This window comes from Cryptomeria japonica, chromosome 7 (genome assembly GCF_030272615.1).
Source record: "Cryptomeria japonica chromosome 7, Sugi_1.0, whole genome shotgun sequence".
NCBI lineage: Eukaryota > Viridiplantae > Streptophyta > Pinopsida > Cupressales > Cupressaceae > Cryptomeria > Cryptomeria japonica.
The window spans coordinates 757,035,234-757,059,716 of record NC_081411.1 but is presented as its reverse complement, the minus strand read 5'-3'; the positions used below and the strand labels follow the sequence as shown (position 1 = coordinate 757,059,716).

At 35.0% G+C, this 24,483-nt stretch overlaps 1 protein-coding gene across 1 annotated transcript; it reads right to left on the bottom strand.

The window, feature by feature from the left end:
- Window positions 1-2,558: 2,558 nt before the first annotated feature.
- On the bottom strand, window positions 2,559-4,293 carry LOC131074587 (thaumatin-like protein). The gene is made up of 2 exons (XM_058011223.2): window positions 3,776-4,293; window positions 2,559-3,274 (listed from the first exon to the last, which is right to left on the bottom strand). Exons 1-2 carry the CDS (start codon window positions 3,849-3,851, stop codon window positions 2,655-2,657), a joined length of 696 nt encoding a protein of 231 aa, XP_057867206.1. The 5' UTR covers window positions 3,852-4,293; the 3' UTR covers window positions 2,559-2,654.
- Between the last annotated feature and the right edge of the window lie 20,190 nt (window positions 4,294-24,483).

Genomic DNA, 24,483 nt, shown 5'->3' with positions numbered 1-24,483 from the left:
GAGAGAGAGAGAGAGAGAGAGAGAGAGAAGAGGAGAGAGAGAGAGGAGAGAGAGAGAGAGGAGAGGAGAGAGAGAGAGAGGAATAACTTGAGAAGGAAAGAGGGAAAGAGAAAGAGAGAGAGGGAAATAGGGAGAGAGAGGAAGAAGAAGGAAGGGAGGTAAGGAGAGAGAAATGAAGAATAGAGATAGAGAGGGAGATATAATAAAAATTTCATGGAATACATTTAGAGTGCTACATATTGGGGGAGCACCATATTTGGTGTGCACGGAATGTGTTTCCTTGGGAAACACCAAGCTTAAGGCTTGTATTTTCCTTGGGCATCCAACCCAAAGGCTTGGACACCCTTCTTAGGCCTTAGACGTGTTTTCCAACAAATATTGAAAATTTCCTAACTTTTTGTTCGTTCTCTCCATCAGGTTTGGATGTGTTTCAATGCAATAACAAAAAAACACGCCATACAATCGTCAAGCTCTCTCTTAGCTATCAACCATATAATATTTTCAAATTTTGATAATGTTAAGGTCCTTCATGGGACATAATTTCTTTTGTTAGTGTGTTTGATTTTTGACAAAAACCAACATGTTATATTTTGGCCATAGTTTTTTACTCGTTTATCCAATTTTGAAAAAAAACTACATTACACAATTTTAAAAAATATATCTGATTTTTTATTACTTTTCACAAATTTTTGGGGGGAGGACGCTCAAATTTATGTGTTTTAGGATGTGTCAACTTCGACCATTTGTAAAAATTTAAATATTCATAAAAAATTAGCCGAAAAATCTGGCATTAACTTCAATGTGTTAGATACTTTCTCATTGGAGCGATTTGTAAAATTCTAAAAAAAGTTGACGTTTTAGGAGCACCACATTTCGTGCTATGTTATTTTTTTTGAAAAATAGGACCATAAATTTGGTGCCCCTTTTTGAAACCCTTAATCTCCTTTGTTTCCAAAAACAATTAGTAGTTTAGAATGTAGATTAAGAGCACTTCAGCATTTGTTTTTGTTGCATCTTCAAATTTTGAGTGTACCTATCTTCAATTTCTCGTCGAAATTCAGCCTTTGTTGATTTCAAAAAAAAGTGGCATTTTAAGATCCCTTTTTGGTCCCCCATCTTTGTGCACTTACCTTATACTATAGTTGATTCACTTACCACCCCCCCACTTCCCCCCCACCCCCCACCCCCCACCCCCCCCCCCCCCCCCCCCCCCCCCCCCCCCCCCCTCGCCCCTTCTTAGCATTTGTAAGTGTTCAACAAACTGTTTTATTCTTCTTTTCACTTTCTTGTTGCTTCTGGGGCTTAGGATTGTTGTTTCCCTTGTAACTAGTTAGTATTATGGCCAGAGATTTGATGTTATAAAAATAGGTTCTCTTTTCTTTTAACTAGTTGTTGTTTGGCTACTGCTTGCTTGTTCCCTATCCTCTATTAACGCTTTGTAAGTGGACTTAAGATCCCAACAAAATCTATTTGTAAAGAGTTTTGGATCTCTTTAGAACATATTTTTTTTACTAATAAAAAATGTTTATATATTCTTCTAATATAAGGTGATAAAACTTTACATAAATAATATGTCCTAATAAGAATATCTCATTTAAAATAATTTTAAACTAATAACTATTAGATTATTGATTATTTATGAATGGTAGTTTGAATAATGGTGATTAATAAACCTTCAAGCATTTCACCACACTTTTTTCCCATATTTAATGTGATTCTCCTTCATTTAAGAAAGGGTAAAAGTTTAAATATGTATAATAAAAAATGTCACTAAACACATGAGGTATTATTGATCATATAAATGTACATAAAGGTGTGTCTTTAGATTTGATCTATTTTTTAAAAGAATTATATTTTTACATGTTAATATTAATAATACTTCATAAGTTTTTTTTGTTAACATGAAAAGGTTTTCTCATATATATCTTGTGTATGTGTAAAATATATTTCTCCTTATAATCTCTTTCAACATTCTAGTAAACCAAATTCAACCTTTTACTTAAACATATTATATTTGGATAACCATTGTACCTACATGATATAATGACATGTATAAATAGACGTAAAATTGTTAGAGTTTGTACCATAAACCAACTACAAGAACTATTAATCATCTAACTATGATGCACTCATGAATGAAGATAAGAACGAAGATTATCTTCATTCAACTATATTCACCTAAACTACACTCATGACATCATCTGCATCTACTTATGAATACATGACATTTGTATATACGAAATTAATCCAAAGTCCAGCCCTTGTGGGGACCGAGCAGTAGATTAGGTTAGAAAATGCCTATTGGCAACGATTGGTAAGAGTTTCTTTCCTTGTACAATCTCCTCATTCAGTACCTCTCTTACGACAAGTTGACGTACGCTACACGGAGGTTGACATATTAAAGTCGTGCAAAAATTTCTTGTTAGACCTATAAATCAAAACAAGTTTCTTGTTAAACCCATAAAATAAAGGAAGTTTCTTTGTTAAACCCATAAATCAAACACAATATTTGGAAAATAGATAATTAAGAACTCTGGTTTTCATTTGTATTTTCAAAGTAACGATCTAACTCATCCGTTTTATTCAATCGAAAAAAATTAACAGAAACCAGAGTCGTGCAATTACAGAAAAAAACCAGAAGCATGAAATTGGGGTCACTGTGGGGGACAGAATGTCAGGGTGTAATTAGTGCTAGAGAAGCACCAGACTTGCTCTTGGAAAGGAAAAACATTAGGGCAAGTTTTCTTGAAAGCGGATTCAAAAGCAGGAGGACTGCAAGTCCTCATATATGCATTGCACTCGCCTTTACACCCGATCACCTCATTTTTCCACATCATCTGCAAATTTTTGGGACAAATGGCACCAACATATGCACCGCATGCCTGCGATCCACACTGCTTTAAAACCGGACTAACAGAGATCGGAAGATTATAACCCGACTGCAAATCAACAGAACAAGACCCATTCATAAACACGGCCTGTGTAATTGGTGTTGAGATCTTTTGTTGTGCTGAAGCTTTCTCACACCGTAGATTTCCTCCGCAGTCGCCGGACCGGCAAAACCCCAACTCTGATCGATTGAATGAACATCCGTACCTTCCCCAAATGCTTCCCTGCCATGACATAGCAAAAACAATGGAATATGACTCGCCGGATTTTAACAGTGGCCGGAATCCGGCGGGTATGTCGTATTCATGTGTGTTCCATGATGATATCCCTGGCCACACCGGGAACGAGCAGTTGTTCTGCAGCTTTATGCTCTTGTGGGATAAATCTGTTTCCATTCACACCATACAACAAACAATAGATTAGAGAAATTCTCATAGATTAAATTTATTAGTTTCATAGTTGGGTTGTTATTTAGGTTTTTGAATTCTATTGGGTGTTTCTTCATCAACATTTTGGATCGCAGTTTTTTTATCTATCGTTCAAAAAAATGTAATCCGAGATATTGATAAGAAAACACACAATCAAATTCAAAAATACCAACAAAATTTTCATAGAAATAAAACAATAAAAATCATTGACATTTAGAACCTTAATTCACATGCTTCAATTGTTTCTGAATTCTATTGTTATTTCTTCATCAACATTTTAGATCACTCTCTTATCTACTATCACTTTCTATTTCTAAATAGATCAAGAAAAAATGTAATCTAAAAGATTGGTAGACAATCGAATTCAGAAACACCAACAAAAATTTGATAAATATAGAAGGAGAAAAAACATTAACATTTAGAACCCTAATTCTCATGCTTCAATTGTTTTGATTTACCTGCAGCGCAGAGAGATACCATGCTAAGGGAGACGCAGAGACACAGCCATAGACCAAATCTCAATGGGCTCTCCATTTTTTTCAATCTAGATGAAGTGTTTGAACTACGATGTAAAGAAAGTATGATCCCTTGGGAATATATAGGTGTTCTACCCCACCGTTATGTAAACCTAAGGGAGAGAAGTACGACCCAATAATCCGATTCTACCGCCGTGAAATTTGTGTCTGGGTATCCGACTTTCTAAATTTCCAAGAAATTGACAAACCTTAATCTGACTTCTGAGAAATAAGAGACTTTGTGTTTATAACATTAGTGAGGTAGGCGCCGAAGAAGAGGATTACAAAACTAGTTTTTGGTTCTAAGGTGCTTTGAATTCATGCTCAGTGGGGATGAAATATAATCGCATTAATCATCATTGGGGTGCCTAATTCTTAGAATTTTGCTCCATTCCATGTAGGTTCTCCACCATTAATAATCTGGAGATCAGTTTTATCCCTTTGAAATCTTTTTAAACATGGATCAACTGTTGGGGGATTTGTTTAATGTTGTGACAGGGATTTGGTGTAAATGCATAATGGATTGTTCTACATGTGGGAATTAGGGGTCCCGTCAATCTTATCTAGTCAAGCGAAGAAGTCGTTGATGATAAAGGCATGATGGTTTTACGACATCAGCACACAAGAAGATCAGTTTCTTAATTGCCTCACAAGTGTACACACGAGCCGCCTCAAAAATGAATGATGTATCTGTGAAACCCTTCACCTAATTTTCTAGGCAGCCGACCCATCACATGTTGCACATTTAAGGTTAAACTATAAACTATTGTTGTCAATGAACAGTTTGCCGTCTTTATTAGTAATTAATCTTTGTCAGAGCCTTACATTTTGTTTTTTAAGTTAAATATTGTAAGACTAAAGCTTTCATTTTAAATGTGGAAGTGGTGAACGTACTTATATTAAATTTATTATTTAAGTAGCATGTATTTAGAGAGATATCTTTTAATAGGTGTCTTAGATAGAATACAGGTATCATTGTTATGTGTTTATCTATTTTTAATAGTTTTAATATACAATTTATTTTAATAGTTCAATATTTAATTTTAATTTGAAAGTGGCAGAGCTATTGTAAATATATTAAATATAATTTATTTTATTTTATTGGAGATTTATTTAAATTTATTTTTATTTTTAAGAATTATTAAATTTTTGCAATATATATATATAATTCACAAATTTATACTTATTTACTTAAAATTTGTTTTATTTAGTTAAGAGTTATTTTATAAGATGAATTTTTAATGACTAGACAATGTTAATGAAAATTATTAAATATCCATGTAATAAAAATAAAAATATAATATAATTTAAAGTTCACATAGAAAAGTTTAAGAATTCTATAGTGTGAATATTATTTTAATGGAGTTAAAATAAATAAAAAATAACAATTATGCACTTTAGTAAATAAAATAGTAAATAATGCTCTTAAACTAATTATATCATTAGTATGAAATAAATTATTTATTTATTTTTTATTAAAAAAATAAAATATGTATTTATTCAAATATCTAAAAATTAAACCTCTTAAAGATAAATTGTATCTTAAATTCAATGGGGCTTCAAGATGTTACAGGAGTGGTTAATATGTGGACATGTTGTGAATTACTTCAACTATATGTGTCACTCCCACCCACACATGGATAGTTGAGTTACACACCCTATTTTGGCTTGTTGTGGGTTATGCGGTGACCTTCTTTTGGCTTTATGTGCCACCTGTTATAATCTTTTTTTGGCTTTCATGTAAGGAGGTTATGCCACGTATTTTGGTATCTACCAAGAAGGTAAAACCTCCCACTTTGTATGGGGAGTGGGAGTTAATGCACCTCTTGGATATATATGCTATTATTTTTTTATATAATAAGCACTATACTCTCACCTTCACTAGTTCAGTGATAGTTCGGTGCGAGACTTCTCAAAATTCTCTTCTTTGTCTCTATTTTTCTCTCATATTAGATTTTTTCTTCATTCAGCTATTTTGATACTGGATCGGTTCTTCTTCTTGTAGAATTGAACATGGTGTTAGAGTTGTGTTGTCTAGTATAGCTCATTATTTTTTTGAATTATTTGAGAGATTTGAGACTACTAGATAGCTAGTATTTTCTTTACCAATATGCTCTTCTCTTGCATTCTTGGGTGATCCGGAGAATCAAAATAGTTTAAAGGAAAATAAACTTCTAGTTAAATTTGTTTTTATATATATGTGTTCTTGTGAGATTTGGGTGATTGCAGATTTTTTGTAATATTGGAAGCTTCTTTAGCATTTCTAGAGGGTCTAGAAGGCTTGAAAAAGTCATAAGTGACTTTTATTTCACCAAAATCGGAGTTTGGAGGACAAAAAAAAACCAGAGTGATTTTTCTTATTGGAGTTGCTTTCATTTTGGTTTTAGAATTTTAGCTTCCTCTCATATGCAGGAAAAATGATTTTTGGGTTTGCTTCCTAACATTGAAAAAATTATAATTTTTTTCTCTTGTTTCTATAAAGGTATTTTTTTTTCTAAAAATGAATTTGAATAGGGTGTGACCATTTTTCTAGCTGGAAAATTCAGGAACCCTTCTTAAAAGTTGCATAACACTTTTGCCTCAAGTGTTGGATTTTTTCAAATGAGTACTTGACAAAAATCTAGAAATGATAAATTTCCATTCATGTAGGTCTCATTGAAAAATTCTGCCTTTTTCCATTAGATATTTCAAGTTGAATTAGCTACATTTTTTTTCCTTCTCAAGGTCATACCTTTCACCTCACAATTCTATTTTTTTTATGAATAGTTGTTGAAAACGTATTGAGAAGCATTGAGCAAGAATAAGGCTAATATTTTTATATTTTGCATCAGATTTATTTATATCAAAAATTTCTATTTTTGGTCATTAGAGCCTTAGAAAGCATTAAAAAATGATAAAAGGCCTTGTAAATAAACTAATTATAAAGTGTTGACCTTATAATATTTCGAGCGGTAGTTATTTCTAAGACTATGGATAGGGAGGGTGTCTTGTGTGTCTTCTTTCTTTCACTTTTTCTAATTATTTGCAATCATAGATGCATCTACAGTTCCTCTTTTAACACCATTTAATTATTTAGAATGAAAAACTAAGATGATATTATATCTAGAAAGACATGGACATCATCGTGTTACAATGGGAATTGAAACTGAACCTCAAGATGCTACAAAAAAATAAAATGGTTTAACAAATATGATGAATCCTTTGGTACTCTATGTATATTAGTTTCTCCTAATGTTCCTTTTCACTTTAAATATGTCACTACACCAAATGGAGTGTGGACCTCTTTGGAAAATATCTTTGATAAGGAGGAAGATCCAAGAGGTCATTAGTTGGAGAATGAACACATAGGGTTGAATCCAACCAATTTTGACACTATACAAGAAATTCACAAAACTCAAGTCTGTAAGATTATAGTTGGAATAGTGTGGAACCAAGAAAGATGATAAGAAACTAATCTTGAGTATTCTTTCTAAGCTATTTCCTAACTATTTAGTGTTTGTTTCTACATTCTATGCCACAAAATGTGCCCGAGGTACCACATTCAAAATCACCTTTCTATATGAATTTGTTACAAAACTCACTAGGGAGCAGGACACATTGGTTCAAATGGGTATAATAAAACCCTCTAAGTCACATGCCTTAGCTATAAATCAAGACAAAAAAGAACAAAAAGGGTTTATTAAAAAGGATAAAAAACAAAAGAACCAAGGAGATAAGAACAAAGATTAAAAATACGGTACTTCAAAAGAAGATAATTAGACCTTTTCATCAAAAAGTGAACAACCTAAGAAGGAGAAGGTCAAATGTTTTTACTGTAAGAGACCTAGCCATGATGAACATAAGTGTTTAATAAAACAAATTGATCACCTTTCACATCTTCTAAAAAAGAATAATATCAAGGTGATTAATTTAGTCAAACAAAGCTCATCATGTAAGGATCTTCAAAGGACATAGCTAAGAGTAAGGATAAAGGAAAGAGTAAGGCCCTAGTTATTGTTTTTTCTCCACAACAAAAGTCTTGGATCACTAACTTGGGTGCTTCACACCACATGGCTTCTTCAAAAGATGATTTCACCTCTTTAAAGTTGTGTTTTATGTGTTCCATACTAATGGGTGATGACACTCCTATTTTAGTGCATGCAAGAGGGTATGTTGATGTGGGTAATGTTAGAAACAATACAACAAAATTAGGGGGGGCTAAATCAGTTTTCTCAAAAACTCTACTCAACCCAAACATAATTTATGGTCTAATAATTATCAATGAAAGCATAAATCAACACCACATCAATAACACACATAACACCAAGATTTTTGAAATAGAAAACCTAGTCAAAGGAAAAACCATGGTGGGAACTTGCCCACAATATGATTACCTATTAGAAGTATATGAATTATTACAACGGGGAATGCACATGCATTCAGGAACACTACCAAGAGCTCACTACTCCAAACACATAACAAGAAGGGCTACAACCCTTGTGAAGACTCGCTGTCTTACAAAAAAAATTGGATTACATTTGAAAGATCATGAACTAATAGAATAGAATCTCCTTATTCATGGTTATAGTTTTGGTTAAGCACATAACACATTTACTGCTCCTTCACACTTCTTTTCACTACTTCACTACTTTCGAAAGATCAAAACATTATTCACACACACAGATACCTGTCTAACATAAGTATTACATTTATTTATACATATCATTAACCTATCTTTTAAGGTCAGCTCAACACACATCACAATTTACAAAGCTATAACCATACATGCTACAACACTAAATGCAGACCAAAACAATGTCAGCTAAGACATATTATGAACCTAAATCATCACCTTGAATAAGAAACACATCCAATAATTATGCCTCGAACATCCGCAACATGCTACAATCACCATGTCAGGCAAGAACGTGAAGGACACCACTAGATCAAATAAAATCATCAATTACGTGCACACCGATCATTGCGGACCATCAACACGGATAGGACACAATCTAGAAACATTCACAATTATCATGAATTACTACAAAAAGAACTGCAAAATCACCACTTACTAGAATCTCCATCATCATTATATCGAACCTCAAGAACACTAACTGAATTGTTTGTCAAATATAAAGATACACTTGCGAACCTCCAAATCACAACCATCTGAATTGAGGACACACTAGAAAATCCCATATACTTTGCCAAATCCGCAAAACAAGATATTGCAATATGGAGAAATGCGAAGGAAAATCTAGAACATTGATCAACACTAATCAACTAAAAACCCAACCGCAATACCGGATCTCATAACTCTATCAAATCACCATGCAAATCTTTGAAACTATAGCTAAATCAACTAAACATACTTATCTCAAAAGAATTTAATCTACAACAACTTATCTACAACACATTGGCCAAACCGACTCATTTAATCTGACTGCAACATTGGAACATACAAAGGAATATGTTTACACCAATGACAACAACACATTCCAGTAAACTTCTCAACAATATCCAACAATCTCCCCCTTTGGCATTGATGGCAACATATGAATATGAAAAACAATCAGTGCAACGAAAGAAAATAATCATCTCCCCCTAAGATCATGCACACAACTCAATGCATGTTTTTCACACAACTCTCTCTCCCCCTTTTATGTCAATTCTAAAGGCACATATTGCACAAATCTCCTCCTTTGGCCAAACTCTCTCTCCACAACTAAACATCAAAACTAACAAATATGAATACCACACTGACTACTACCCCTAAGTAGTAGCCACCCTACATAAATCTAGATCACAAGATATCTCTATGAAATTCACTGGACTGATGCAACTTAGTGCATCTTAGTTCTTATCACAAGGGGAAATCACCCCTAGCTTCTCTTTGAGATACTCAAAAGTATCTTTAGGCAAAGGCTTCATGAAGATATCTATAATTTGTTCCTTTGTTTATACATACTCCAATCTGACTTCCTTCTCATTTACCTTTTCTCTCTAGAAATGAAAATTGGTTGATATATGCTTGGTCTTTGAATGCAACACCAGATTCTTAGAAATATTAATAGCACTTGAATTATCATAGTATATAGTAGTAGGCTCATCATAAATAACTTTTATATCCTTCAACATCTACTTCATCCATACCACCTGAGTACAATTTCTAGTAGCAGCAATGTATTAAGCTTCTGCAGTAGATAAAGAAATAGCATTCTACTTCTTACTCATCTAAGAAACCAATCTCTTTCCCAAAAAAATGTGCCACCACTAGTACTCTTTTTGTCATCGGCATCACCTACCCAATCAGTGTCAATAAAAGCACTCAAAGTAAAATCATCATCTTTAGGATACCACAAACCAAAATAAATTGTCCCTTTCAAATTTCTGAAAAATTCTCTTCACAACTACAACATGAGATTCCCTAGGATCAACTTGAAATCTAGCAACAAGACAAACAATATTCATAATATCCCATCTAGTCTGAGTAAAATACAACAATCCACCAATCATAGATCTATATCTAGTCTAATTTTCTTTCGGGGAATCATCATCCTATGTCAACTTACATCTGGTCACCATAGGAGTACCAACTGGCTTTGAATCATCTAAACCAAACTTCTTCAACAGTTCCTTCACATACAAGGACTGAGATATAAAAATACCTTTATCCAACTTAGTAATTTGCAATCACAAAAATAATTTCATCTCACCAATCATAGACATTTCAAACTCATTTTGCATTTCATTAGCAAACTTCTTGCACAAACTATCATCTCCACATACAAACAATGTCATCAACAAATACTTCAACAATTAAAATATTATTATGATCAATCTTGAGATACAAAATACTATCAATAGTACCTTTATTGAATTCAAGCTTCATCAAATACCTATCCAATCTAGCATAGTAAGTTCATGGGGCTTGCTTGAGTCTATATGATTCTTTCTTCAATCTGTAAACCATATCTCTTTGATCTGTCAACTAAAATCCATCCATTTTCTCTATATAAACTTCCTCTTCTAACTAGCCATTAAGAAAGGCTGACTTGACATCCATTAGATAAACTTTGAAATCTTTGTAGGTAGCATAAGCAAGAAATAATCTAACAACTTCTATTCTTTGCATCAGAGAAAAATTCTCCTCAAAATCAATTCCTTCCATCTGAGAATATCTCTAGCAAATAAGACTTTCTTTGTTCCTAACAACTTCACCTTGTTCATCCAATTTATTTTCAAAGACCCATTTTGTTCCCATTACATTTTTATCCTTAGGTCTGGTAACAAGAATCCATGTATTATTATTTTCAATCTAGTTCAATTCTTCTTCCATTGCTTTAACCCATTTTTCATCTTTACATGCTTCACTAACATCCATAGGTTCAATTTTATATATAAAGCAATAATCTTTATCAATTTTTCTCCTAGTCATCACACCTCTATTCTTATCTCCTATAATCCAATTTTCTAAATGATTCAACCTTGCATACTAGGGAGTATTTGAATTTTCTTGATTTTAGACTCTTGAGTTCTTCCTTCTGCACTAGCACTTGTACCTTCTTCATTCTCAGGCTTTTCTAGAACATTCTGAATTTGAATCTAGCTTTGCACTTGCTTTCGTTTATCTGAACTAACATCTTTTTCATCTAAATCATATCTGCAAGATTTGATCTGTCTCACATTGCTTTCATCAACCTTCACATTACCACTCTCAACTATCTTCCTCAATCTCTTTTTTATAACACCGGTAGGCCTTTCTCTTAGTAGAATAACCAAGAAAGATTCATTCATCACATCTAGCTTCAAACTTCCCTAAATATTCATCTCTTTTGATATAGCATTTACTCCCAATTTTTTTGAAATATCTAACTATAGGAACATGACCAGACCATAACTCAAAATAAGTCTTACCGGTATCACCTTTGATATGTGCCTAGTTAAAAGTGTATACAACAGTACTCATAGCTTCTCTCCAATAGATATGTGAAATGTTTCATTTAATCATCATGGTTCTGGTAGCTTCTTGAATTGTACCATTCTTCCTTTCCACAACATCATTCTGCTGAGGGATCCATGGAGTAGATAATTGTCTCTTCACCCCATGCTCTTCACAAAAAGAATTGAACTTTTCAGAAGTGAACTCACCACCTCTGGAAAATCTCAAACACTTCATCTTTAATCATATATGTGTCTCAACCACAACTTTGAAAATCTTGAACTTCTCCAATGCTTCAGACTTCTCCCTTAAGAATGTAAGCCACATCGTCTTTGAATAGTCATCAATCAACAACATGAAATGCATGTCACCCTACAAGCTTCTCACTCTAGAAGGACCACATAAATTAGTATGTATAAGATCCAATAATCCATTAGCACTATAATATTTTCTTTTAAAAATAACTCTTTTCTACATCCCTAATTGATATTCCTTACATATTGGATTAGTAGGCTTTACCAACTTAGGAAGATCTCTCATTGCTTGAGTGGAACTTATCTTAACCATGCAATCAAAATTCACATGACACATCCTTCTATGCAATAACCAACTTTCATCAATCTGAGAAATCAAATAACTTTTACAACCAACATTCAAGTGAAAGATATTACTTTTAGTTTTTATACCATCAAGAGAAATGGAACCTCTACCATAGATTATACTAGCTTTGTCATCACCAAATCTTACTACACCACCATCATACTTTTCCATACTCACAAACTTACTCTTATCACCCGTCAGATGATGAGAGTAGCCACTATCAATAACCCATTCATCTTTATCTTCACCTTTATCAGACAAAGCTTTCTCCACATTAATGTAGCTAGTAGAATCAATAGGCACTGGATCATCTTCCTTGATAGCAATAAACACCCATTCATCTCCCAAATTTTCCTTATCAAATTCATCATCTATCACACCTTCATCAATAGCATAATAACATTTCTTTTGACATTTAGGCTTGTATGGTTTGGACTTAGGAACTCTCTTTGGACGCCTTGAAGAAAAATGTCTTATCTTGTTACATGAAAACAATTTAAGAGGCAACTTCCATTCATACTTAGCAGCTCCTTTAGGCAATCTTTTTCCAATCATGGCTCCAATATCCTCAAGCTCTATCTCTTATTCTTTAAGTTCTCTCATCTCCTTCTCATATCTGCACACCCTTATATAACTTTCTCTTGGATCATATTTTTGTTTCCCAAAAATAGTAGCTTTGAATGCAGATTCTAATTTAGGAAGAGATTCACCAAATTCTATCAACTCAAAGGCAACAAGCTTTCCAATCAGCATGTCTCTAGTCACATTTGTCATGGTCCAGATCTCCTCAATAGCAACACATTTGTCATGGTCCGGATCCCCTCAATAGTAGCAACTTTGTGCTTATAAGGAGGCAATTATCTCAGCACTTTAGATAAATCTCCGATTCTTCCAACAATCCACTGATACATCTGATATTCAACACAAGCTCATTCACTTTTTGCAGAAAAGAAGTAATATCTCATCTTTAACCATATTCAACATCGCATAGTTTCCCTTTAGGCTTTACAACTTAGCGACTTTCACATGGTTGTCACCTTCATACAAAGTTTCTATCTTCTTCCAAATCTCATGAGAAGTCTGTAAATCCATCACATTAGTCATTTCAGAATCAGTCAAGGCACTCAACAATGCATCCTTAGATCTAATATTGATTTCAGCTTCCTTTATCGCATCCAAAGTTGTAGGAGCATTCAATGAAACATTATACACATTTTTAGTAATCTTCTAGTAATCTTCACCGATGCATCCTAAGTGACACTCCATGCAGTTTTTCCAAAGAGTGTAGTTCATTCCATCAAATCTCAAACTATCCTTTTTGTAAGAATAGGTTGCCATCCTAGATCACCTCAAGCGGTCAAGCTTCTTTCAGAGGATCTAGCTCTGATACCAATTATTGGCAACAAGGCAACAAAATGAGATAGGGGGTAAATCAATTTGCTAAAAAACTCTACATAACTCAAACATAATTTCAAATTTGATAATTATCAATGAAAGCATAAATCAATACCACATCAACAACACACATAACACCAAGATTTTTGATGTGGAAAACCTGGTCAAGGGTAAAACCACGATGGGAATGTACCCACAATATGATGATACCCTGTTAGAAGTATATGAATTATTACAATGGGAAATGCACATGCATTCAGACACACTACCTCGATCTCACTGCTCATTACACATAACAAGAAGGGCTACAACCCTTGGGAAGACTCACTATCTTACCAAAACATTTGCATTACATCCGAAAGATCATGAACTGATAGAATAATATCTCCTCATGCTTGGTTGCAGTTCCCGTTAAGCACATAACACATATATTGCTCCTTCACACTTCTTCACCCTACTTCACTACTTTTGAAAGATCAAAACATTATTTGCACACATAGATACCTCTCTCACATGAGCATTACATTTATTTATACATATCATCAACCTATCTTTCAAGGTCGGCTCAACACACATCATAATTTACAAAGCTATAATCATACACACTATAACATTACATGAGGACAAAAACAATATTGGCTAAGACATAGTATGGAACTAAATCACCACCTAAAATAAGAAACATCTCCAATAATTATGCCTCAAACATTCACAACATGCTACAATCACCATGTCGGCTAAGAACATGAAGAACACCATTAGATCAAATAAAATCATCAATAACATGCACAACAATCAATATGAACCATCAACATGGATATAACATAATCTAGAAACATCCACAAGCATCATGAATTACCACAGTAACAACTGCAACATCATCACTTACTAGAATCTCCATCATAATTATACCAAACCTCAGGAACAGTAACTGAACTGTCTGTCAAACTAAAAGATTCACTTGCAGACCCACAAATTATGAACTATCTGAATTGAGGACACACTAGAATGTCCCAAACACTTGAACAAATCTGCAAACCAAGATACTGCAACCCAGACCAATGTGGAGAAAAATCTAGAAAACTGATCAACACTAAACAACTGAAAAACCAACCACAATATTTGATCTGATAACTTGATCAAATCACCATGTGAACATCTGAAACTATAGCCGAATCAACTAGAGATAATTATCTCTGTTGGGAAAATGGTGTCTCAACCTTGTATTTACATAAGGTTACTATTTATAGTAAGTTTTCATTTGGGCATGAAATGGTGTGAAATTCTCCTCGAATCTTTTGGTTGGCTAGATAAGAATTCCAATAAAGTTACGTTGCAAGATCACATCTAGTTTTGAAGACATTAAATTGTTCATTTTGGAGGGGTCCAATGAAAGGTTTAAATTTGATTTTGAGGACATTAGAGGCCTCAAAATGCCTTGAAAAGTGGGCTTAAATGGTTTATCTTTTTACGAGGTAATAAATAACTTTGGAATCTTTTCGATACGTCAAACAGTTTGTCAATCGGACACACAATTCACAATTTATGGCCTCTAGAAGTTTCTACTCTTGAAATAAAAAATAAAAAATACTTCGAACACATAAATGAGTTGTAAAAGGGAGGGACACATGTTGATGTGTGTTCTAACACATCATAGGCATCTAGAAAGGAGATAAGGTCGGCTACACCTTATTGGGTGGTTTTATCCCATGGTTTCGTAATACCGTTTGACGATTTCTTGTATTATATCTCCTTTAAATGAGGTGTGTGGGATAGAGGTTGTGTGTAAGAGTCTTATGGCTATTGAGTTACCTTTGAATCTCTGATTAGTGGTACTCCTGCAAAGAGCATGCTCTACAAGTATATTTAATCTATTTTTTATTTCTAAATAATATATTGTGTGGCTTTTGGAGTGTGGGGTTTTTCTCCTGAAAGGGTTTTCCCCACATAAATCACTATGTTATGGTTTGAATGTTATTATATCTATTTTTGTTTTCTATAACTGTTATGGCAATCTATAAAAGTATTTTCATTACCCTCCTCTCAAGATTAGTGTATGAATTTGTTTTGCTACTTAAGTTCCTTACAAGTGGTATAAGAGCTTGATCACCTTTGGTTTCAATTGTGGGTTGTTGGGTTTTTTAAAGTAATCTAGATTTGAGTGGGAGCTTGTGCAAAAAACACTTTTTGATCTTGTTGCAGGAATTTTCAGATGGCAAATTTGCCAGGCAAAATAGAGGTGAATAAATGTAATGGAATGAATTTTGAGATGTGGAAGATGAAGATGGAAGATCTACTAATAGATCGACATCTGTGGGATTTTGTTGATGTGAATGTCCAAAGGCACCCATATCCTACTGCGTTGACTTAGTATGATATTATGGACCAAAAAATCCAAGGGTCTAATCAAACTATGTCTGGCAGACTCTATTCTAATCAATGTCCACAAAGAAAACACTACAAAGAAGCTATGGACTAAGCTTGGTGAAGTGTATCAAGAAGAGTCTTTATTATATCATATTTTCTTGAGGAAGAAATTGTATTCCTTGAAGATGGAAGAGGGTGGATGAATTACAGACCACCTAAAAATATTCAATATGTTGGTCGATCAATTAGTATCTATCGATGTTAATATGAATGAAGAGGAGAAATGCTAGATCTTACTTGCTTTTTGCATGATTCATGGCATTCTCTTGTTATGGCTATCAGTAGTACTTCTATTTTTTGAAGTCTGAAGATGTGGTGGGTGCCCTACTTGGTGAAGAAATGCGAAGGAAGTTATCCCTTAGTTCAAAAGAAGCCCTAACTATTCGTGGAAGACCTAAAGAGAAAGCAAAGAAGAATGAGAAATGTGATGAGTCCAAATTGAGAGGGAGATTGAAATCTCTTGGAAAGTCCATTTGAAGTCATTTGTTGGAATTGTGGTAAAAAAGGTCATATCTGTAAGCACTACAAAGAAGAAAAGAAGAAGAAAAAGAAGATGAAAATGAAGAAGAAAAAGAAGAAGATTGATTCTGATTCTGAGTCAAAGAAGGAAGATGGTGATGCATTTATTGCAGCTTTGGAAACTCATGTAGGTAATGATGCATGGTTAATTGACCTAGGTGAATCTTTTCATATGACTGCCAATAGAGATTGGTTTTCTGAATATGAAGAATTTAACGGAGGTAAGGTGTACTTGGGTTATGATTCACATTTAGACATTGTTGGTCGAGGTAGAGTTAGAATCAGGTTTTCTAATGGTATAATAAAAAGGATTAATGGTTTGTTGCATATCCCTGGATTGAAATGAGATATGTTATCTGTGAGAAAACTGATAGATACAGGTGTGTAGGTAGTCTTTTCTGAAATAGGATGTAAGATGATTAAGGGTGCTATGGTAATTGCTAGAGGTTCTAGGTTCAAAACTTTGTATAAGCTAGATGAATACACTATTGAGTGTAATAGCGCTTCTATAAAATGTAAATCTATAGAAGATTTGAGGTTTTCACCTTCAACAGATGGAAATGGCTTTTGGGTATGTAAGGGTGATCTTTCTTCTTAAGCAAATTTACTTGCAGAGATGACTGTGTTATGGCACCAAAGGCTTGGCCACATTGGAGAAAAGGGTCTAAGGACCTAGAAAAATAAAAACCTTGTTGAAGGTTTAAATGATTGTAATCTTGACTTTGATTTCTATGAGAATTGCATTTATGGAAAACAAAATAGTGTTTAGTTTGACTTGAGTTCTCATTAAACCTGTGGTGTTTTGGATATTATTCATTCTGATGTGTTTGGTCATGTATATGTTCCTTTGATTGAAAAATCCACATATTATATTTCATTTATTGATGATTTAAGTAGGACATGGGTATATTTTCTAAAGAGTAAATTTAAAGCTTTCAGTCAATTTAAAGAATTTAAAGAAATGGTTGAGTTGTAGACTGGAAAGAAAATTAAATGTTTGAGGACTGATAATGGTGGTGAATTTTTCTCTAATGATTTTGATAGATTCTGTAAAGACTGTGGCATTAACAGAAATAAGACAACTTAGTATTTCCACAATAAAATTGAGTTGCAAAAAGAATGAACAGGACACTTATGGAGAAGGCTAGGAGTATGTTGAGTGGTCCTGGTCTAGAACAAAAGTTTTGGGCTGAAACTATTGCCACAACTTGCTACTTGATTAATAGGTCTCCTACATCAGCCCTTATTGATAAAACACCTATGGAAGCATGGTCGGGTTACAAGCCTTCATTGAGACATCTTAGAGTTTTTGGTTGTGAGTCATATGCACATGTGCCAAAGGAGAAGCAGAAAAAGTTACAGAACAAGGATGTGAAATGCATCTTCATCGGGTATAGTTATGGTGTGAAAGGATACAATCTTTGGGACCATGTTGCACAAAAAAGTAATTCATAGTAGAAGTGTTATTTTTAGAGAAATTAAGTCTCCTTTTGTTACATTACAGCTAGAATAGACTAAAAAGGAAGATGATATTCAATTTCCTTCTACACCTGAAAGAGTTGAATCAAGACCCCTAGATAGGCAAGAAGTTGAGGAGAGCTCGTCTAGCTATGAATCTTCAAAAGAGGAGGAAGAACCTGCAACTCATCTTGTTCGAAGGTCTACAAGCACATACAACCACCTAAAAGGTATTCACCTGATGATTGGAGATGTATTTTTTCTTTGAATACTAATTTGGATGAACTGAAATTTGTAGAAGAGGAATTAAGTATGAATGATGCAGAATCTTGGAAGATTACTATGGAATAAGAAATGGCAGCTTTAAAAATGAATGCCACATGGGATCTTGTACCATTTCCTAAAGGACGAAAACCTATTGGTTGTAAATGGTTGTTCAAGAAAAAGATTGGTTTATATGGGAGCATTGAGAAGTATAAAAAGAGGTTGGTTGCAAAAGGATACTCTCAGATTGAGGGGGTTGATTATGGTGAAATATTTTATCCAGTTGCAAAAATGACATCCATTAGATTTTTTCTTTCTATTGTTGTGTAAAGCGGAAAATCGATCGAACCCTAGTTGCTCTCCCCTCTTCCAACTCCAAGGAGAGAGAAGGGAGGTTGCTAGGGTTGATGGTTTTCACTTGGGAGACTTTACATTCAAAAGAGGGGTTGAAACCCACAAGATCCAATCCCACACAAGGCAAGATTGGATGCTAAATGAGTTTCAAGGGTTAAGACAGCAAGGCTACCCTCTTTTGTAAAGAATGTTGATAAGAGAATTAAGCTAGGAATGCATAGAAAGTGAGAAAGATTCACTTATAAACTGAGATAGGGATATAGGATGAAGCTGCGGACCTGGAATTAGTAGTAAAATGTCGATACGGTGCTGTCCTGCAAATTTGAGCGAAAGTTGACGGGACGATGACGCCCGACGTGCACACGGTCCTCCGAAAAATCCGCGAAATGAAGGGGGATCTGTTCGTCTCTGCACAAGGATTCCAGATCTTCAATTTCAGCCGCGTACCTGCAACCTACACACAGAAAAGTGAAGACGATTGGGGGGTTAGGGATTAGGGGTTTGCCCTTAGGTCAAACCCCGGTTTTGGAATTAACCAAGAAATGAGAAATGTTGTAAATGTAAATGTCTGTAATGTAAAACAAGTACTAATACCTTGTTGTAAGGATGTTTGTATCCTTATGTGCGAAGGTATAGATGTTGTTGTTTGTTGTATGTTGTAGTAGTATGTAGTAAGTGATCTCCTCTTCAATGGTTGAATCCTTGTCTTGAATGCAACACTTAGCCTTGAATGGAGACTTAGAAGGAATGCTTGAATGCTTGAATGCTTGAATGTTTGAGTATCGTTTCCACGTCTTGTACACATATCTCCCTCCTCCTTTCATCTACCAAAATGGGAGAGGAAAATGTAGTTTATATACTTGTCAATTAGGGTTGATAGACTGATTTTCCCGACCTTAGGCCGACCAGGAAATGATAATTTTCCAATTTGCAAACAAAAAGACCCGAAGTCCCATAGGAGACCGCGCCCAAAATAGGGCCAGGGACCAGGGCGCTGGGCGCCTTGGTCCTGAAGGACCAGGGCACTGGGCGCTCTGGTCCCACCTCCCGGGACAGCAGGGTGCGAAGGAGGTTCAGGCCAGGGTGCAAGAAAATGCAGTTTTTGGTGTCGTGGACAAGTTTCGGGGTCTCCATTTAGGTTCCGTGTTGCGTTGCCATCATGAAGACCGAAATGCAGTCGAAATTGCAAGTGTCGCAATTTTAGGACGCTACACTTAGCCCCCACTTTAGTGGGAGTATGTATGCTCATACTTCCGGTAAAGTACAAGGAAACAACATTGAAAGACTTTCACCACGTCAAGGAGGCAAGACACACCAAGCCCCCCAGTGGACTAAGGATCTTACGACTTCGATTGACAGAGTAAAAGGGAAGATCATGAGGGAAAACCATGACTGTCAGTAGTAAGATTCCCTCACTATGAGTCATGCAAGAGAAAATACCAAAATTTTTCAAGGCAAAGCTAAGTTCGCCAAGAAATTTTCAAGGGATAGACGTGGTGTATGCCCCCCTACGTTAAAGCGATCGCACACGCCTCAACGGGGGTGATTGTTTTAATGAAGTGATACACATAAGAAATGAGAAAGGAAAGGAGCATGTTATCACAAAGATTTAGCCCCCAAGTGTGAGATAAACCCAAGGATAATAGACACAAAACACAAAGCATGAGGTGACTTCACTTTCCTCGGGGTCAGTATGCTGTATGATAGTTCATGTATATATATCATATGTATGTATGCATAATTGTTCTTCATTCCCCAATCAAGGAAGGTCACCTAGAAGAAGGGAACACATGTGTCTTTTGAGTCAACATGAGAGAGACCAAAAGATATCTCAATGCTTTACATTTTCCTCAAGTAGACAACACTAAGGACAACAAATAGAAGAATGAGAATAACATATAGAAGAAGTAACAAAAGAGAGGAGGAGAGAATCTGCTATGCTAATGTAACTAGTCTAGCACGTCATCTACCCCCCGATCTTGCTGATCAATGTTTCGAGAAGGCAGGGAACATGCTAGAGGAGGAACATCCAACACAGCAGATGGAGCTATCACAAGATCCAAACAAGGGCTATGTTCATGTTCCAAGCCACGCTGTTCTTGTCTAGGAGCTAGGATAAGTGCTTTAGAAAATTCGTTAGATAGATGGTTATCAATATCAACAAGTTCATATTCACTATCGGAAGCAAGAGGAGTAACATTTTCATCATGAATAACATTTTCATCTATAGCATCATCAAGATTTATAAAAATAGGGTCTTTAATTCGCACAGGATCAAGACCATCATGCATCTTATGTTTTGGAGATTTTGGAGAAAATGGAATAATGCTTGTTGAAGGTGTTTTTGGAGATTGTAAAGTTTGAGAAGCAGCTGCTTGAGCTCTAAGATGACACTTTCGTCGGCGTTCACATGCAGAACGATTTCGTCTAGTCTTAGTAGGAAGTGGAGAAGATTGAGGAGGAAGAATGTTCTCATCCTTATCACTTGGGTGTTTAGGTTGTGGTCTCTTAGGCTGGATAATAGGAGAAGAAGAAGGTCTCTTCTCTCTATAAAAAGAAGGAGGAGGAACTGCTCCATACAAAGGAGGAATATTTGGTTTAGGAAGAAGACCAAGTCCATCATGACGAGGAGGTATAGGTCTACTTTTAGAAGGTTTATTAGGCATAGACATAGTCACATCCATAGGGATGGGTTGGGAATCTTCTTGAGGAAAGACATTAGTTTTATCTTTCAAAGGAAGAACTTCCTTCTCAAGAACGATAGGAATATCAAGTTTGGGTGTTCTAGGTTCACTTAAAGATAGGATCATATCTGTTTTCCATTTTTGATAAGATTTGAAAAGATGATCACTTCGCGGAGGAAGGGATTGGAATTGTTTAGGCCAAAAGTAATCAATAGGAACACTAGAAGTTCTTTCAGCTGGTTTAAAGAGACTATGATTGACAGTAACAACTTCACCATTATGGGAAAATTTCAAACACTTGTGAATAGGAGAAGCAATAGCTTTCATGGAACATAGCCAAGGATAGCCTAGCTTCACACGAAATTGTTTGGATGAAGGAATAATAGCAAAGCTCACATCAAGGGATTTGTTATGGACTTCAATAGGTAATGTAATAGAACCAATTGCAGGAGAAGAAAATGCATCAAATAATTTCACAATCACATCTATTTTGTCATAAATCACTTGATTCAATTGCAAAGTAAAAAGGAATTCTTCAGTAATAACATTAACCATGCACGAAGGATCAATAAGCACTCCACGGCAAGGTGTATTCTTGACTTTTGCAACTATGTATAAAGGACCATCAGGTGCCCTGATAGTTTCACTAGAATCAAATGTGATGGAAGGTTCTTTAGGGTTTTCTTGCTGCTCTACAAAGTTAATCACATTCGGAGTCATAGACACAAGACCATCAGATGAGAGAGAGGAATCATTAGTCTCAATCGCATTAGAGGTATGAGAAGGTAATGGATCAGTAAAAATCTGAAGATTTTGGTTAGGAGGAGCTACAGATGTGTTGCCTTTATCATTCACTCCAGAAACAGAGATAGTATTATTATCAATCAAATCTTGAATTTTACCCTTTAAAGAAAAACATTTTTCAGTATCATGCCCAGGCTGACGATGAAATTGACAAAAAGATTTGTTATCAAAATAAGGTGAGGTAATCTTTGCAGGATCAATTTGCCTTATAGGAGGAAGAGTAAGCACATTTTGTTCCAATAACTTATTCATAATACTATGCAATGATTCATTCAACGGAGTATACTTTCTTTCTTTCTTGAAAAATTTAGAAATAGGAGGCACACCTAATGCTGCATTCACATTGTTGTTGATGATGTTTTCATTGAATTTGATGGAATCTCTGTTCGGTTTAAACTTTCCAAATGGTTGTTGACTACTATCACCCTTATCACTCGGAGCCATAGGATGTGATTGTTCCATTTGACTCACAGTCAGTTGATAATTGTGAAGAGTTGCACACAACTGTTGGAAAGAAGTAAACTCTGAAAACAGAAGTTTGTCTCGAATATCTTTTTGTAAATTAGAAATAAAGATTCTTTGAATATCATTATCAGGCACTGGAAAAGAAATTTGAGCATACAAATGCTTATATCTACCAATGAAATCAGTCACTTTTTCTTTAACACCTTGTTTACAATGCATTAAATCAATCAAAGTAACTTTAGGACTTATATTGTTTTGAAATTGTTGAATGAAAGCATTTGCAAGTTGTTCGAAAGAAGTAATAGAATAAGAAGGCAACGAGCAATACCATTGTAGGGCTTTGTCTCTTAATGTTCTAGTAAACAGTTTTGCAAGCAACCTTTGGTCATAAGCAAAATCAGTACATATGGTTTGAAAAGTCTTAACATGTGTTAGAGGATCACCTTTACCATTATAAAGCTCCAAATGCGGGATTTCAACATGTTTAGGAGGGATAGCTCGAACAATGTCAAGAGAAAGTGGGCTCGCAACATCAAATGTGGGCACACTAAACTTAGATTGATTCATAGAGGCAATTTGTTGCTATAAAGAGGAGACAGTTTGTGCAAGATTGTTAATGGTCGCTTCAGTCGAAGAATTCATATTAGATGTGTTAGATTGAGATGGAGGTGTTATGTTATTGAAAGAAGGTAAAGAGTAAGGTGGTGGAACACTATGATAGTTAGTCATAGGAGAGGATTGGAAAGGAGGAACACTACAAGGAGGAATGGAATGGTTGAATGAATTGCCCCCTTGCTTCATGTTCATTTGTGGAGATGTAATAGGAACACTCATTGAGGGAATGAATGAAGAAGTCGGATTGAATGAAGGAAGAGGGTTAATTGAAGAAGAAGGATTGCCCCCATGACTGGTGATCACAGGAGGAATGTCTTGTATAGAAGTAGTCATTATGTTTGATGTAAAGGTAGGTATGCTAGCAATAGAAGTTGTCAAAGGGATAGAGTGATTGACTTGAGTGGGAGGTTGTGTATAACCTAAAGTTTTGGCACAACTCTTCATAGGCATCACATTCGAATCCACAATGTGTGCAATACCACGCAAAATATCAATTCCATTCTTGTCACTTTGAAGCATATGTTTTAAACCCTCAATTAAAGGAAGAGCTTGACTATCGGGGAATTCTTGAGACATCCATTGTCGAAAATCGTCAAATTGGTTATCCAATTTCGCAAGTTGTTCTACAGAAACCTCATGGAGAGCTTCTTCATCATTAGGAGGATTAGAGGAATTACCCATGTCCTCATTAAAAAGGCTATTCAAATTAGGTTCCATCTCCTCAGTAGTTAAACCTCGGAAAGACTTAATTCTACGGCTTCGTCTAACGGGAATAGTGTAAGTAGGACTTATTGTTGTAAAACTCATGCACTAGAGAGGGAGAGGAGATTTTGAATTTAGAGGTAGCAAATTTCAGTAAAATCAGCCAATCTTCTGGATTTAAGCTGTTAAATACAATCAGGACAATCTCCCGAAATTTCAAAAAAAATGTCAGGGACCGTGGCGCTCGGAGTGCACACGGTCCCGGCAACTTTTTTCAAAATTTGCAGGGATGAAAGTTATGATGATTTTAGAGCTAATCTGAAAAAAATTGAGTGATTTTACGATCTGTAGATAGGCCAAATTAAAGTTGCAATCTCGAAATTGAACCCTACCAAGATTGTCGAAAAATGCAAAATTTGAATTTTGAAAAAGAGAGGGAAACT